Source organism: Hermetia illucens, chromosome 3 (assembly GCF_905115235.1).
Source record: "Hermetia illucens chromosome 3, iHerIll2.2.curated.20191125, whole genome shotgun sequence".
NCBI classification, from domain to species: Eukaryota; Metazoa; Arthropoda; class Insecta; order Diptera; family Stratiomyidae; genus Hermetia; species Hermetia illucens.
In genome coordinates, this window is record NC_051851.1 from 154,677,837 (window position 1) to 154,695,268 (window position 17,432).

Genomic DNA, 17,432 nt, shown 5'->3' on the forward strand with positions numbered 1-17,432 from the left:
GTCACCCATATTATTTCTCTGTGTTGTAGGTGACGTTATGCATGCTGCCTTGGTTAGAAGCTGCGGGAGAGCTACTACCGACTAAGCTATCCTCAAATATGTCGACCACACTGATGATATCTAATTGATTTCTGACTGAGGGGGAGAATCAAGGACCTATGCTAAAATTTTTTCTGTACTGTTGTAGGATCTACCACATTGAAAGTGACCTCCGCTAATACTCAGTCTCCAAGGGTTCGTCAATACTTATCCACGTCCTGTCATCAGTGTATCCCGTCAAGTTGTTAGGAAGGCGTAGGTGGCGATGGATGGGCCACATATTAAGGTGGCGGACAACTTTATTGCTGGTTATGCCACGCACCGGAATCCACTAACCCAAGGTGAGTGCGCCGCCCAAAAAACACATAACGCAGAACAGTGAAGGCAGAGTGCGAGCTTCTCGGTTAGTCCTGGATGGAGCTGAAACTCATTTCAGCAAACTATTAAGAAATTGTTGCCATTGTAGTTGTTGCGCTAGGCCCTGTTTGGGGGTAATTGGCAACCATATGTGGTGGTCATTTTAAGATCTCGAGGCTCCAATCAGAATCGAAGCCTAATCAGATAACGCAATTGCAAGTGAAATATAAATTTCCATCTATCATCAAGAATTACATTTAAAATTGCAACAATTCAATTGAAATTTATTGGTCGCATAAAACGATGAAATTTATTGAATAGTTTACGCATCAGAAGACATTTAATAAATAAAGAGGTGTCACCGCACTTGAGAGTAATAATCACCATTGCAAAGTGCGTCATGCCTGAAATCAAGGATCTTCGAACATTGCTTTTAATTAAAAACCTTAAAGTAAATCGGAGTATCTGATTCAAGAAAATCTTGTTTAATACATTCATACTATGCTCAAAGCGCGTAAAAATGGTTCCCAGAATATGCACAACTCTCACCCTTCGGGTTACATGGCAAAATCGTTTATTTGTATACCAATTTCCGGCGATATTATTTTTACAGATGATGATATGAAGTAGCGAAAAAAGATTAGCTAACATCTGTAAGATTAAGTCATGTAGGTTAACAAAAAAGGCTATAACAATTAGCACCAATGATAGATAACAGAATGGATATTGGTACCATCTGAACTCAACGAAATTCGATGATGTAACTTTTTTTTTCATTTAGATATCTGCAATTTCCATGGATGTTTTTATAGGTTCAACAAAAATAGTATAAAAAAGTGTTCAGATATTTTCAGTTTGGCTTATAATCTTCCTACAATTTTCCCTCATATAAACTCAGAAATTTCTTTTTGAACGTGGAAGTCTAGGACTTTTAAGCTCATAAGCCGATTCAATATCTTAGATGGATACATCTCAAGTTCAAGTTCAGAGCTCTCTGGCTTAAATTTTGGAGGAGAATTTAAATTTATTGGAAACATGTCTATCGCCCAAACAAACGTTCCATTAGGCGAAATTTTAATTGTATTCTGTCTTGGTTGTATCTTGACCTAGAGCAAGAAAGCAAACTTACATCTTCATAACCATACCCGGCGTCCGGCTTCTAGATACATATCTATTCCATCCCATATGTTTTAACACTTAAAGTGCGTCTCGAAGCGGCATTTTCATTAAAAAGGGCATGTGGTCAGCAACTTATATCAATTAAAATAATTTCATAGATTTCTTCACTCTGGAAAAATGAGACGCGCTTCCATTCGCCTTCGCCTCCATTGATGTCATCTGGTAAAAGAATATCTAATGCAATAGTATCTTTTTAAAGCGAGGAGCCAGTACATAGTAGTCTAGTTGTCTAGGGGTTTGTTGTTGGGTATCAGATCATTCAGTAACGCTGATCCATCAGGATCGCTTACATTCATTCGCTCTAAAATTATTCTTCGTTTTAATACTTCTAGTTTGTGTTTTATTAGTGAGTGAAAGGCTTTTTTTGAGGGAGTCAGAACAAGTGGATTTCAGTTTGTTGTGAAAAAAATGCTCTGGAATATCTGTTGCTGAAGTGTGAAAATTTTATCATCAAAATGAAACATAAGTGGTTGAATCGGTAATTAATTCTGATACAAATATGTTAACTTTCACGATAGTCTAATTTTTCTTGTTTCGAATTATTGCGTAGAATTGATTTGTGTCAGGACGAATTTAATAAGTCATACAGCCAATTACAGATCCAATTATCTCAACTGACAATTTATCTTAGCTGAGAGAAGGAACAGGGCCCAAATAATTTGCCACTCCCAGTACCATCGCGAACCTAAAATACATACTCGTCTTATGGCGTGATTCAAACTCCAGAGACCGATCCCTCTTCTGGCCCTGAATATCAGATCCCAGTGATTCCAGAAAAATTTTCCTAGTCCCTGGTTTTCAGTATCAACTACTCCATATATTTATTTACATTGATAACCTGTGTCGATAGTCTGATACTCGAGCCGATAATCTAGGCAACACAAGTGACACCCATATCGGAGGAAGATGGGGCTGGTTATGATTCCTACCTCTTAGGGAAGTAAGAGGCCATATGTGGACATTTTCTGAAAGATTAAGGCAGAAGCATCATCCATTCGGACGGAATGTCAGCTTCATTCGATAGTCTCAGAAAACGCACCCTGTGCTGGACCTCAAGGTACTCAAGGATAGACCTACGGACAAATTCGTCAGCCCAATTGAAAGATGCTTAAAATGTTGTACTAATTTAAGGAAAACCATATCTTTTTTTATGTGGGTAGGGTATGTGAATGCGTTTACGCACAATGTTGGACTTTCACAACTTTCCGCCCTCGGGCTAGTAACTAAACACATCACTGTTATCAAAGAACTAGCTTGGAAACGTTTGACACATTATTTCAGGCTAGCCCTCCCGCTCTTCCGGCGCCAAGTCCAGCAATTCCTTTCACCAACGGTAGATGTGAGGCGGAAGATAACTGCTGGTTTAAGGAACCCCTTGCCATCCGGTCCGTCTACCGGTGAACCTTAATCTTTTTCGCAACAAGAAGAATTCGAATGTAATTGGCAACAAATATCCATCTGTCAACGCTCCTTAGTATATCGCTGATAACGTTGTTTAAACAGAGCTCTCCTGTGTATGCATGAGGCTGCTAACGAATCCTATCCTACTTTCCACAAGAGAGAGTGTTTTCTCACTAACATTCTTCTTCTTTTTCTTCAGCCTTTGTCCCGTTCACAAGCGGGGTCGGCCCGTCGTGATCGGTTTCGCCATTTGGCTCTATCGAATGCTTGATCTGAGTGCAATCTCGAGGCTTTCAAATCCCCATTTAGCGTATCAAGCCACCGTTGTTTATTTCTGGCTTTTGGTCGTTTACCATCGACTTCGATGTTCAGACCAATCTTTGCAAGTGAATTCTCGTTGGCACGAATTGCGTGATCATACCATCGAAGACGCCTCTCTCGCAACTTTTTCACGGTCGGTGCAACGCCATAACGATCGCAGATATCCTCATTTCGGATGTGATCTAAACGTGTGACGCCACTTTTCCAACGTAGCATCTTTGTCTCTATTACCGCAAGACGCTGTTCATTCTTTTTTATAGTTGGCCAACACTCAGAACCATAGAGAGCGACTGGACGGAGGACATTGCGGTAAATTTTAGATTTGAGACGTTCGTTGATACGTCGATCACAAAGAACACCAGTTGTGGAACGCCACTTCATCCAGGTTACGTTAATGCGTGAAGCAATTTCATGACGCAGTTCTCCATTGGCAGATAGCATTGACCCGAGGTATTTAAATCGCTCAGTTCTGGGCAGATTACTGCCGCTGACAGCGATTGTGCCTGTTTCATGGGGATCGATCGTCAAAAATTCAGTTTTGTTTAAATTCAATCTGAGACCGTGTTGCATTCCATTTTTAAACAAGTTGCTCGAGGTCATTTTTGCTATCAAATGCATAAAGCAGTGTGAAGGGGGCTGGACGTTGGATATCTCGTGTGACGGTGTCCATAACAAGAACAAAGGGGAGTGGTGAGAGGGCGTTTCCTTGATGAACATCAACAGAGGTACGAAGCAGTTTTGACTTCGAACTTTACTTTTCGGATCGTGGTAGAGCAATTGAACCCAGCGCACGAGTTCTTCTGGTACTAAGTGTTGACGTAAAGCATACCAGATGAGTTCGTGTGGTACACGGTCAAACGCTTTCTCTAGATCCAGAAAGGCAATGTAAAGAGGGCTATGCTTCTCACGATGTTTCTCCATGAGCGCAGCGTGTATTGCGTCAGTAGTTCCGCAGTTCTTGACAAATCCGGCTTGATTCATGGTTATTTCAACGATTTCGCGAATACGGTTGTCAAGAATGCGTTCAAAAATCTTCATGGTATGGGAAAGTAACCGGATCGGACGGTAATTTGAACATTCTGCTGGACTACCTTTCTTTTTCCATATTGGAACTGTTCTTGCCACTTCCTTCCTGAATGACCCGGTTAAAGAATTCACTGAGCCACAGTGCTGGGTCCCAGCTCTTCGTTTTTCAGAGCTCAGATGAAATGTCATCAGGTCCTTTTGCTTTCCTCGAGTTCATTTGTTTTATTGCCTCCTCGACTGCAGTTGCGCTGACAGCTGGAGCTGGTCCAAATGTCCGGAATGATTGTGGAAGTGGAAGAAGAGAAGGATTCTCGCCATGTCCAGTTTATCGTAAAGATTTTTGAAATGGTTCGCTCGGGTGGCAGCGATCGCTTTCTATGCTTCCCGGTTGGCATAATCGCGTAAGTGAGATCATATCTTATTTGTTCTTACGAAATCGACACCATTTAATGCGTGGTGGGCTAGTGTGTTCCTCGCGCTGTTTTATCAGCGACTTATTTCGAAGGACGGTAATCAACGGATGATGTTGAGGTGCCATGGTCTCATAGGGAACGGCCTTGCAATCAGTGACAGTGATCAAATGTAGGCGTCTTGTGAGAATATAGTCGATTTGCGTTTTACTGTTCCCACTATAAAATGTAGGAATATGAGACAATCGTTTGATGAACCATGTATTCGTAAGTACAAGGTCATGGGTGTCCGCAAAATCGATTATACGCTCGCCACCCTCATTACGCGCTCCGAACCCCATGGCACCTGTTACCGTCTGCCTTTTCACCCACATGACCCTTAAGGTCGCCGGCAATGATTATATAATCGTCAGCAGGCACGTGACAAGTTTTGTTTTCTCACTAACATTGAAAACCTTCATTCCCACTTAGAGATTGCATTTCTCCTGTATACTCCTTTTGTGGAGTATAGGGCATCCGTACGGTCTTTGGTTTCAATGAGACTATGCACCGCACCCGCCTGAAGTTGAAGAGTTAAATTGTAAATGAGCCACATAATTCGTCAGCCTGTCGATCTTTGTGCTACCTTCGACTTAATCTCCATTTTCCTTTGGCACTCTATCGTCTCTTAAGACAGGAAGATAATCCCTCAATGTCCGCAAGAGATAGCCCGGTACGTGGAAAGTATTGTCTCTCTTACGAAATTAAAGGCATTTGTGAAGCGCCGGCTTGTATGCCTCTGTTCGATGAATCGCATCCAAGACCTCCATACTAACATCCACAGTTCATCTGTTCTAAAACTGCCTTAGAGGTAAGTCCTCGGCAGCATAGGTCGCTTCAGCGAGTGTCTCCCAGACGCGTCCTGACCTACGCCATCGCTCCATCTCAGACAGGGTCTGCCTCGTTTTCTTTTTTGCCATAGATATTGTCCTTATAGACTTTCCCGGCTGGATCAACCGCTCGTGGTATCGCTCATAGATTCCGTCGTTATGTGTTCTACGGAATCGTCCATCCTCATGTAGGGGGCCAAAAATTCTTAGAAAGATTCTTCTTTCGAACGCGACCAAGAGTTCGCAGTTTTTTTTTTTGCTAAGAACCCAGGTCTCCAAGGAATACATGAGGACTGGCAAGATCATAGTTTCGTACAGTAAGAGCTTTGACCCACTGATGAGACGTTTCGAGTGAAACAGTTTTTGTGAGCTGAAATAGGGTCTCTTGCCTTCCAACAACCGTGCGCGGATTTCATCGTCATAGGATTCGATGTTCATCGTTCTTTCATTACCAATGTATACGTCACTAAAACTGTTGTCAATAGGAATAGTAAAAATAGGTTGGGTTGTGAGTCGGCTTAATGAGTAAAAGGTACTGGGGTGATTATGCAAATCTCACAGGGTAAGCATTTAAAAGTGCAAGTAAAAAGTCGACCAAGACTGAAAATAGAGAACAGAGGTTCCTTCCGGTGAAGTTTGGGCAACTGGTTTAAAATCCAAGCTGTGCAAAAGAGAGGAGATTAGGAAGTTACAAGTTGCAGATTGAGGCAGATATCCGGAGTAGGATAGTGTCCTCAACACAAATCGCTATGATATTAATACAAATGACCCTCAACTGTTACGAAGCGGCGCAGGACTAATGGTCGCACACCATTTACGAAAAGGACATCGGTAGTGGTGATTGAGTCTAACCAAAACCAGGATTGCGGAAACCAAGCCTCTCCCAAGGTAATAGAGGCAAAGGTAAAAAGAATTCAGATTAGAAGGTTAAGGATTCTGGTAAATGCTGAGCACCCTGGTGCAGGAGGCGAAGGCATGTGGCCTGAAGATTACACCGGAGGATTTTAATGGAAAGGATGGAAGCTTCAACATAAAAAATAACCTGTTACTCCGCGCAGAAAGTACACGTCGCTGGATACCATGTAAAAGATACCCTCTGCTGTCTGAATAAACCCAGAATATAATCAGACCATTCCAAAGAGGTTTCACCGCAGGGAAATTTTGCGGCAGTCGCTGAAAAACTATTGGAATATGGCCAACAACGGCACCATCTGCTTGTTTTGCGCGAATGGTCTGCCAATTAGTCATCTTTAGCTTTCTAAACATCTCCTGCTCTGCACTACTCTTCCTTTGTGTTGCGCTTAAAAAATGGTAACGAAGAGGTGATGAGGAGAGAGGCAATCTCAAATGACCTTTTCACTACACCGAAGCATGTGTGAGGAACTACGCCAAATAGACCTCATGTCTGAAGCTGGCAATGGAGGCCAACTTCGATTTATTAGTAAAGACTTTCAGGACGTGCTCATATCTTCTATCTTATGAAAATAGGAAGGATTAGTGCTGTTTGCCAAAAACAATGAGTCACCTGGAGGTCTAATATTATAACGGACGATCTGCTTGTTGGATATATTAGGAGAGATAATGGAGAGAGTCATTTACAAAAGAACGCTTCTGAGTTTGTGGAAGTGTCAGTCAGGATATGGATGCGCCCACTCCACTAGGGATGGTGGACCTAGTAAAAAGGCGAAGAATTCAGGCTGGTGCCATGTTGGTATTAAATGTTAAAAATGAATTCACCTTTGCCAGCTGCTGCCGAATGCAATCCGCATTGCCTGGTTACATACTTCTCCACATTGGGTCCTCTGTTGTGGACTATAATGAACAATGGAGTGTTGAGGCAGTGAAGGCGGTGAAATCCTGACTTCAAAAAGCTATGCTGACCTTGGCTGATGAAAAACACTGTTAAGGCAGAAGTCGGTTGTTTCCAAGTCAGGCATCAAATACCCAAGAGTGATGGTTGACGCCAAATTAAACAAGAAAGGTGCATGTGTGGTATCCATATTGCCGGATATTTGCGGGCTGAAGTCACAGTCGGACATGTTCATCACCAAAATGGTTCAAACCATTCTATTATTATGTGTCGACGAAGGCATCTGTAAACTCACTGAAACAAACACAGAGGAATTTGATTTACCATCTGATAATTTATAGGGTCCGTAGAGCCTTTAGATACATATCAATTGACGCCATACTGGCGCTGGCGAGCGTAATCTCAATAAATATTCTTGAGAGAGCAATGAGTGTGTTGATGCCTGTGTAGAAGGCAGAATGTCAAAGACGCCGGGGTAGCATTGTCACTCGTAAAATTACCCTCTTCTTCACAGGGCATGCAAGTTAGTGCGCTCTACATCTGCATTGTTATAGATGTCACTCTAATCTTCTGTAATTTTTCTTAAGGTACGATTTTCGGACTAGGGAAGCATTCTAAAAGGAGAAAATTAAAATTAATTAAATGTAGAAATCAAAAAACACAATTATTAATGATACGTGAGGATGATTTGAAGAATGGGGATAGCCTCCAAAAAGTGTCATCAATTCCTTCATTGCACCGTATAAATTTACAATTATCTAGGATAAATGTTGTTTCGTAAGTTATTCTAGTCCTCATTTACGTATATAAGAGAGCAAATACCACCTTCAGACAGATGCAGGCAAGGAGATCAATATTCAGGATATCCGGTAGTATGAGTGAGGCGGGGAGCTGCCTAAATCGAAGGAAGATTGATATCCTTTCTAGGCGGTATCCCGAATTACTGATACCGAGGGACAACATGACAACGGGCAGAACATAGCTATTCTCACCGATAGCCAAGCAGCGATCAAGGCACTTAGGTCCAACCAGGTGAACTCTAAACTGGTATGGGAATGCCTTGAGAGACTGAATACACTCGGCTCGTCCAACAAGGTCTGGATACTTTGGGTTCCAGGCCATGCTGGGTTGGATGGCAATGAGGCAGCGGATGAACTAGCCAAGAAGGGAGCAGGGATGCCTTTACACGGGCCAGAACCCTTCTGTGGAATCGGAAACGGTTTCATGGCTATGAATCTAAGAAACGAAGAGAAACGGTTGAGAGAACTACATTGGGCGGGCCTACCGGGGATGGAGCAGTCCAGGATGCTTACTGGGGGATACGAACCCATGCGTACAAAGGATTGCTTAAACCTCACCAAAAAGAACCTCCGAATCGTAGTAGGAATTCTCACTGGTCATTGTCGGCTGAACTATCACCTAGGGAAGCTAGGGATATCTACGGACACTGCCTGCAGGTTCTGTGAGGAAACCTCTATGCACGTCCTGGGACAGTGTACGGCACTTAGGCAAAGTAGGTCGATACATCTGGGACACTTAATACCAGATGCAAAGCTGAAACTTCTGGAAGTGGGGATCATACTAAAGTTCCTAACGGTTACAGGCCTGCTTGAGATACTATGATCAACAGGTACACTGTAACCAGTAAAAGGGGCACAATAGTTCTTCAAGGACGCGGTTTCCCTTAACATAATAATAATAAATACCACCTTGTAGCCGCTTCGGTCACGCTTTTCCCAGGGGAGATATGAGGTAGCGTTAGGGGTACTGTCCTGGATAAAACCACAAGTATGATTATCTCTGCTTCACCTTTTTGGGCCGAGTCCTTCCCAGACGGGATGGCACCAGATAATGCGGTATATAGCTGTTCCCGGGTGCTGACAATCCTTTGTTTAGGATCTACAAGGTTGCCGAATATTCTTTTAGCTTTGCCTATTCTTTTCATCAAATGTCGATCATTAGTTAGTCTAACGAATCCGAGGTCCACAAATTCTGTCCAACCGTGGATACCTTGGGCAAGCCTTGGTGGCTATTTCCTTTTTCCCTCTGAAAATCCTGCTCCACCTACCTACCTTCGTATTTTCGAGAATAGCTATAGATGAGCGCATATAGTGCAAGCGCACAGCTTCGGTCTCCTCTAAGCACAGCCTGTCACCAATGTGGATAAAGCCACCCTTGGTATAGTAGCTTATCTCACTTGCCGGTGTTCCTTCAGTGCCATTCTTCCCGGGTGCAGATTAATGCTTAGCAACATAAGACTCTCTTGTCAGTACCGGGTCAGCGGAATCAAAACAAGTCTTCCTAGTAAATTTCTCGCCACAAGTAGAAGGTTGTCTTTTGAGTAGTTCCACCAAAGTTATTTTTCACCAAATATGATCTTTAAATTCAAAAAACTACTTCGTATCATTCTGCTTACAGGCTTATTCCAGTTATTTCACTATGTTCAGTACTAGGCTTGGCCAGATGTCGTAAGTAACCCCTTATACCTTAAAGATCCGCTTTAAAACCCATTCCATTTATATTTCCCATCTTTCTAGAAACCTACCAACTTGAAGACCCAAGTCCTTGTGGTCATTGGCGCCCTGGTGATCCAGATCTGCAAAACTTCGACCTTATTCGACAATATGGATGGGATCGAGGCGATTTTGATTACGATGGCGTTGTTACCGTGCCAGGAACAAATTATCTTCAAACTGCTTACCATTTGGAGCGCGAAGCAAACTTAACAATCAGCGCCTCACAGGCATTCCCGCAAGGAGTTCCACCTGAATTCTCTTTCGAGTGGACTTTCCGTACTGAGTTGCCCCCGCAGGATCCATGGTATCTATTTCATTTGACTGACTACTCTCGTGAGTCTCATATGAGCGTCACCCTGAACCCTCCATCACAGACAGTGGAACTGGCATTCCCTAACGTGGATGGAAGCACCCAATCGGTTTCATTTCAAGAGTCTTCAGTAAGTTTCTATCTTGTCCCCAAACAAGGATATTTACGAATTATTGCATATCATTCAGCTTTTCGATGAAAGATGGCATAAAGTGATGCTAGGAGTCACCCAAGATTCAGTACGATTGTGGGTAGATTGCGAATTGGTACAAGCTCCTGACGGGCTGACATATGCCATTATCCAGCCCAGAGGACCACTGGACCACACCGGCGGTTACTTTTCCATTGCTCAGGAAGTTTATAGTAGGGAAACAGTCCCTGTAAGTAACAATCAAATCTTTAACTATCAAGAAGGAACTAATTCTTAAACACATCGTCAGATCGACCTTCAATGGATGGTTCTCAGCTGTGACGCAACCCGTCCTATGAGACAAAATTGCGAAGAGCTTCCTGTAAGTAATAGTGGAATACAATTTTGAACACCGTATATTGGAGCTCTCATTCCAGGAATACAATGTTGCTCCGGTAACACCAAACCGGGCGGAAGGATATGGTCCGACACCATGCCCTGAACAGTGTCCACAAGGTCCTCCAGGATTAAATGGTACTGATGTAAGTATTTTCATATAATCTCTTACTAGTTCAATATTATCTACATTGTAAAATGGAATCCTTCCGCCGGATAAAAGTTGGTCCCACCTAACATTTTACCCTGTAGCAAAGTTAAGAACCTTTCAGTAAATATTTCCATTTCCGCCATCTACCAATAGGGACGTCAAGGACCACCCGGACCACCTGGTTTCCCCGGACCTCCAGGTCGTGATGGTCGACCTGGCCCACCTGGCCCGCCTGGTTTCGCCGGACTAAACGGAATGAAAGGTACTTTGCAGTCTGACAACATATTTTTAACAACAACAACAATTAACCCACTATATACAGGTGAAAGAGGTCTTGCTGGAATCGCCGGCGCCCCAGGTAAACCAGGCCTCCCAGGAACAGCTGGACCGCCAGGAATTGGTATTCAAGGACCGCGAGGATTTGCAGGGGAAAAAGGAGATGTTGGACCACGTGGGCCTCCAGGTCCACCAGGGGTTACAACTGAACCTCATGCACCAGTTTATATTCCAGGACCACGCGGTCCACCAGGGTATAATGGCACGAAAGGTGAACGGGGTGAACGTGGTGAACGCGGATACTTGGGCGAGAGAGGTCTTCAAGGATTTCCTGGTATTCCAGGTGCACCAGGGCAACCTGGACCACCAGGTCCACCTGGTGTCACTCGGTATGAATCAAATAATGAAGTTGGGGAACGTGTGGTTGCTGGACCACCAGGACCGCAAGGCCCGCCAGGAGTGCAGGGAACACCAGGAATCCCCGGACAAGATGGGCGACCGGTAATATGAACATAATCCACTTTCAATCGATTGCAATAATTAGCTCTAACGAACAGGGTTCACCTGGTGAGCCAGGTATAGATGGAAAAATTGGACCGCAAGGCCCACCTGGTTTACCAGGAACTGACGGAATACCAGGAGTACCAGGCTTGCGTGGAATTAAAGGAGAACAAGGTGAACGCGGTGCAACGGGTCCTACAGGACCTCGCGGCTATCCTGGAGATTCTGGACCGCAGGGTCCGCAAGGTATACCTGGTTTGGGTGGCCCACCAGGCTCACCTGGCCAACCTGGCCAACCCGGTCCACCAGGGCCTCCAGGACCGCCCGGGGAATATACGGAACATAGGCTTGTTACCGCTCACGAAACCGGTTCCCATACTGTTCAATATGGTTCAACTGGGATGCCTGGTGAAAGAGGAGCAAGCGGAGATAGAGGTCCACAGGGTCCAGTTGGGTTTCCTGGTATGCCTGGGCAAGATGGGCTTCCTGGCCCTGCAGGTCAACCTGGACCTCCTGGCGCGCCAGGACTACCAGGTGTACCGGGTACAGAGTATACTGGACTAACAGACGGCGATGTAAGAGAAATTTGTATGTCTATAATTAGAGGTAAGTGAAACTTTCAGTTGTAGTAACAAAGGAAGGAAGGTCACCGAATTCAATTTAGATCATCTTGCGGAGTTTGCTTCGACATTAATGGGACCACCAGGACCACCTGGACCATCGAAACCCGGCAGGCCAGGAGCACCCGGACCACAGGGTCCACCAGGTATTTTTTCACTTTTGACAAGGTAAGTATATGAATATTCCGAATTTTATGTTATTTGTAGGTGATCAAGGCATTCGAGGTCCACCCGGTCATCCTGGAATGCCAGGTCTTCCCGGTTCCAATGGCCCCCCTGGTAGTCCTGGAATACCCGGTGAGCATGGTGAAAAAGGAGATCGTGGTGAGGAAGGTATAGGACGTGAAGGACCTCCAGGTCCAGAAGGACCAATGGGACCTCCTGGGCACGGATTGGATGGTGAGCCCGGTAGACCGGGTGATAAAGGAGATACAGGTTCTCCTGGTATACCAGGGCTCAGAGGCCCGCCAGGTCAACCGGGAATATGTCCGGCGTGCCCGGACCAAATGTACTACCCATATCCAATGCAACAGCAAAGCAAAGGACCAGTGAATTATAACTACAAAGGGCCGGTGAATATCAAAGGCTAAAGGATTTGATGGATTAATGATGTAATGTGGAATTATGAAAAGTTTTATATTTTTTTAAGGTTTGGCTAAAAATATGTAAATTTATTGATGTTATTGGAATTGCATTGGCTATTAAAAGCTGTTTGAATATGGGTTTGTTTTTGGATGTTTTTTGGATATCTTTCCAGTTTGTTTAGAGTTTGTTAGAAAAGAAACTTTTATTAACTGGATTAATTGCAAAGCATCATTCCAATCGTGTCACGCAGCGAGCTACCTGGGTTTCAAATTTTTTGGAAGCAGGGTCGATTCATGATATTCTCTGTAATAAAAAGACTTGTTTATCTAAAATAACCGGCCAAATCGCCTTCATTCTAGATTTGGCTAAGGTAAGCCTGAGGCTAATTTGTTGAAGTGAACATTTTCTGCGGGTCTCAGAACCCAACATGCCATTTTTTACAGAAAAGAGGCAGCTGAACCGCCCATTAGTGGAGGTAGAAAGCTCTGTACTAAGGAAAACACCAAAGTTAACCCAGTTACCTCTGGTAATATGATAAGGAACAACCTCTAAAAACCTACTGAAATCTAAACGATTGCCCGGTGCTTGGTAAGTTAAAAGAGGAGAAAGCACGAATGGATAAGTAGGAAAGTTTGGTGAATGTCGGCGGTGATCTGAGAACACGAGACTTTAGTTGAAAGTGTGGCAAATATTCAGACAAATAACATGAATGTAGGAAACGAGTTACCATTAAAATTGGAGGACGAAGAGGGCATAGACGCTACTTTGGTTGATTACTTGGCCACTGCAGTAGGTACCTTCTCTAGTGCTGGGAAAAGGGATGGGAGAACCAATCCGATTCCCTTTAAATAAAGTTATGAAATGCTGCTGATCAATGGAAGATCAGGTATTGATAACGGCAGCAACTGCACTGACAGAAGTACATTTCGGTGACCCTTAATAAGCTCTTGGAGTTTGTCGGACTTGAAAACATAAATATTTCTGCAGAAAGCCTATAAGCATATTGACGCGCGCCCCAACGCAAAGCCATTGCAGCAGTGCTACAAACTCCTATAGTGACCCTCTTGGAATAGGCACCTATTGATAGCAAAAATACGGAGCGAGTCACTCAAGCAAGCGCGAAGTGAAAGTGGTGGGGGTTTAGAAAGAAGCAGGGAAGTGATGAAGGTTATTAATGCGAACCTTCTATCTGGAAAATTCCCAAAAGACAGCACTGGAGAGAGTTCAACATCTGAGACTCAAATCGGGTTCGGAAATAAAATCCCTAAAGTTGGAGATGCTTGGATTGTTGTCAAAACAGGGAGAGGAGAAAAAAGCCTTGCCCGGAAGTAATTGTTATCTAGAGTGAGCGAAACCTCTTTAATGCTGATATTAGGTGAAAGAACATACAATGCTAAGCTGCCTAGGTAATAATATGATAAGATAAGTGGTAATCTGAAGGGCGATCTTCCCCTTGAACTGTGGAACATGCAGTATGAAACGACGACAAGTGGATAATGCATACTGTCTAAGAAAGATAATAGAACCAGAAGCAAATGAGCTTTATTCAACTATGCTTTGGATCGACCAGTGCAAGAGTTTATATGGATGTGGCGATAAAGAGAGGACGAACAATGAAAGGGACAACACGAAATGAGGCGAGCTACTGAATACTAAAATTATTTTGTTTTAGAATTTCGGCGGTTCCTAAGTCCGCCATCCACTTAATGATCAAATTCAAAAAGATCGCGAAAGGTGATCCATGAGAGCAACCTGAATTTTTTTAGGAAATTGCGCGAAGGGGACGACATCAACTAGTGGCGAGGGGCCTGTAGGGCGATAATGGCCAAGGTTAAAGAAGGCACCCGAACATGAAGCGGCTAGACTAGCTTACCAGTCTTTGCGCAAAGTTAAAAGGTAACGAAGCAGCATAGTTTGCTGGGTATACCAAAAGTGGCTCTGAAGGCAGTGATTTTTTCAATAGTTGGCAGGGTACATTTTCAGTGTATGGCAAAAGTATAGGCCGATACTTCTATCAAAGATGTGACACCACCTAGTGAGCTTTATCCATACTGCCCCGTTGGTTTACTGGACAGAATGATGAGCGGGTAGAGCACGTTGTATGCAACAGGCTGCTTCCAACTCTAAAGGAGCTGGGGGAAGTTGACCGAGACAGCACGGTTTTCGCACCCTACAATCAATATTAGATGAACCCTGAGATCAGTTCTCCGCTCGGGTTCGTATCTCCTCATAAGCCCCCTGGATTACTCCATCCCTCACAGTATAGTTCCACCAGCCGCCCCTCTTAATTTTTTAATGTAATAGCCATGAATCCGCTTTCAATTCCACGGAAGGATTCTGGCCGTGCAAAGGCGTCCCTTGGCTGCTTCATTGCCTTGCAAACTAACATCGCCTGGAAACCAGAATGTCCATACCTTATTGTGCAAGACCGTATTCAGTCTTTCGAGGCATTCCCATAACACCTTAGAGTCCACTTGGCTGGATGTAAGTGCCTTGATCGCCGCTTGGCGATTGGTTGGAGTAGCGAAGTTCTTCCCTTTGGAGATTAAAAGAGGCACGTCTGTCTATGGCATCTATTTCCGCCTGGAATACGCTAGTATGCTTACCAATCGGTTATAAGCACATTTTCCTTGGACCGATGACCTTGAGACCCGCTGTGAGGGATCTGTCAGCGAACTAAGTAAACAGTTGCTGGTTTAAGATGCAGCCACGCTCTCCCAGTTGACCATGTTATTCTAAAATATTTCAAACTTCTTAGCGAAGTGAAACCTCCTTGTCATGTTATCCCTTGGTATTAATCATTCGGGGTACTGTCTAGAAAAACTATCAATTTCCTTAGATTTAGGCAGCTAACCGCCTCACTGATACACCCCGCTACCATGAAGATCCCCCTCTTTGCCCGCATCCGTATATACAGACTGAGAGGGATTAAAACCAAAAGGATCACCAGGGATGTCATTGAGCATGTCCTCATTGTCCCACTGATACACACGCAAGTCAGTCTTTGAAGTTTGTGTAAATCCCTGGCCTGTGTTCTGAATTCCAATGCCATTGATTACCCTCCCATAGTTAACCATTGGCTTTACTATTCCAATATATATCTAAAGTAGTATCTTCGTTGTGAACCAACCTAAAAGTCATCACAGCCCCTCGTAGCTTACTGGCAAGTGTTTCCGATATGTGCCTCCCAAAGTAATTTTGGGTTTCGCGTATTTCCCAAATGCTTGACCTCTCTCATATTTGCCCTTAAAGATAAAAAGGATATCGTCATAGGAACTCTGGACCTGTGTGCAAGTATTTGTTAGTTCGTCCAGGAGTTCACCCAGTTTTGACACGGATGTAGGGGATTACGCTTAGAACGTTAGTTCTAATACACTATGGTTATCTATAACCTTCTCCACCATTTTGAGTACGAACAACGTCAAGCAAATTGATCTCAAAGATTAAGGGCGAATAGGACAACCTTTGACGGTCCTGATTCTAAGATGATTTCTAGGCCTCTATGGAGTAGTGCTGGGAAAGTGCCATTTACTCTCGCTGATTTCAGTGATTTAAAAGTTTTCATTGCCCACCTTGTCCTAGTTTCCGAGCATGCCTCTTTTGCTAGTTCGCAGGAGTGTCAGCCTGTTATCCAGGTCCACCATGGCGTGGGACCCCTGAAAATGAATTCCGAAAAGCAGGTGTGTTCTCTCCTCATTCTCGGTAAATGTACCATCCTGTTTCTTCAGATAGAAGATATTGCCCCGTTTTTGGCTATAGTTTTGTCTAGCCTGTTCGATCTCTTCACAGAATTCCCTGAAGCTATTCCATTTGGCTTCTCTGATCGTGCTCTTATACGCAGTTTGTGCATTTTTCTGCCTCGGCGTGTCACCGGTTTGTTTTGCCCGGTAAAAGGGATTTTGTACTTCTATCTTCGTTCTGGCTAGGTTCCTATGTGGTGATGTACCCTTGTTTACTTGTTTATCTTAACCAGACAGCTGGCCTCATATACGCTACTTACGACTTTTTTGAGGTTTTCCGCGACTGTTCCTAGTTCCAGTTTGCTCCTGATATCCCTGTTGTTGCTTGGGTGCGTTGCATAAGAATCCCTTTTCGTTCTCCTGGGATTCCTTATTATTCTTTTTATTGCGGAGTTGCCCTCAATGTCGAATCTGATTATTCTGTCATCCGACGTAGAGGACTCGTGCGGCACGTTCAGTTTCCTAACCAGCCCGGTCATCAGAGTATTGCCTAGCGTTATGTCTATTCCCTAGGGTTATGTCTAGGTTGTCCGGATGGCTCAAGGTCACGGTTAAAATCTTGCTGGTGGCAGTGGCATTTGTTATCGTGACTGAATGTCGGATACCAGTCGACTCGGTTATCAATGAGTCAGAACAGGGTATCAATCTCGGGCGGGTGCAATGTTCACCACATTGCCTTCTGCAGTGTACTGTTACAGTCTCGAGTGAAGTGCTCTATATATGTTGTATATCTTTAACTTGGTGATTAGAATAATTTCAAGAAGGTACTCGTGGTTTCGATTGGCGTATCTGCTT

The 17,432-nt window shown here is 43.9% G+C and overlaps 1 protein-coding gene across 1 annotated transcript; it reads left to right on the forward strand.

Moving 5' to 3' along the window:
* The first annotated feature begins 1,779 nt into the window (after positions 1–1,779).
* On the forward strand, positions 1,780–13,034 carry LOC119652471 (collagen alpha-2(IX) chain-like). Its single transcript, XM_038056641.1, has 11 exons — positions 1,780–2,053; positions 9,831–9,880; positions 9,950–10,368; positions 10,427–10,618; positions 10,679–10,750; positions 10,806–10,910; positions 11,069–11,177; positions 11,238–11,692; positions 11,749–12,298; positions 12,357–12,458; positions 12,520–13,034. The coding sequence occupies exons 1-11, from the start codon at positions 2,031–2,033 to the stop codon at positions 12,900–12,902; spliced, it is 2,460 nt and encodes an 819-aa protein (XP_037912569.1). The 5' UTR covers positions 1,780–2,030; the 3' UTR covers positions 12,903–13,034.
* The last annotated feature ends 4,398 nt before the right edge of the window (positions 13,035–17,432 follow it).

Excerpts from the sequence above, each read along its gene's own strand:
- LOC119652471 (XM_038056641.1), top strand. The coding sequence starts at position 2,031 with ATGAAACATAAGTGGTTGAATCG. Across the intron at positions 10,751-10,805 it reads AAAATTGCGAAGAGCTTCCT|GAATACAATGTTGCTCCGGT; the intron begins GTAAGTAATAGT and ends CTCTCATTCCAG. Across the intron at positions 11,693-11,748 it reads CCGGACAAGATGGGCGACCG|GGTTCACCTGGTGAGCCAGG; the intron begins GTAATATGAACA and ends TCTAACGAACAG.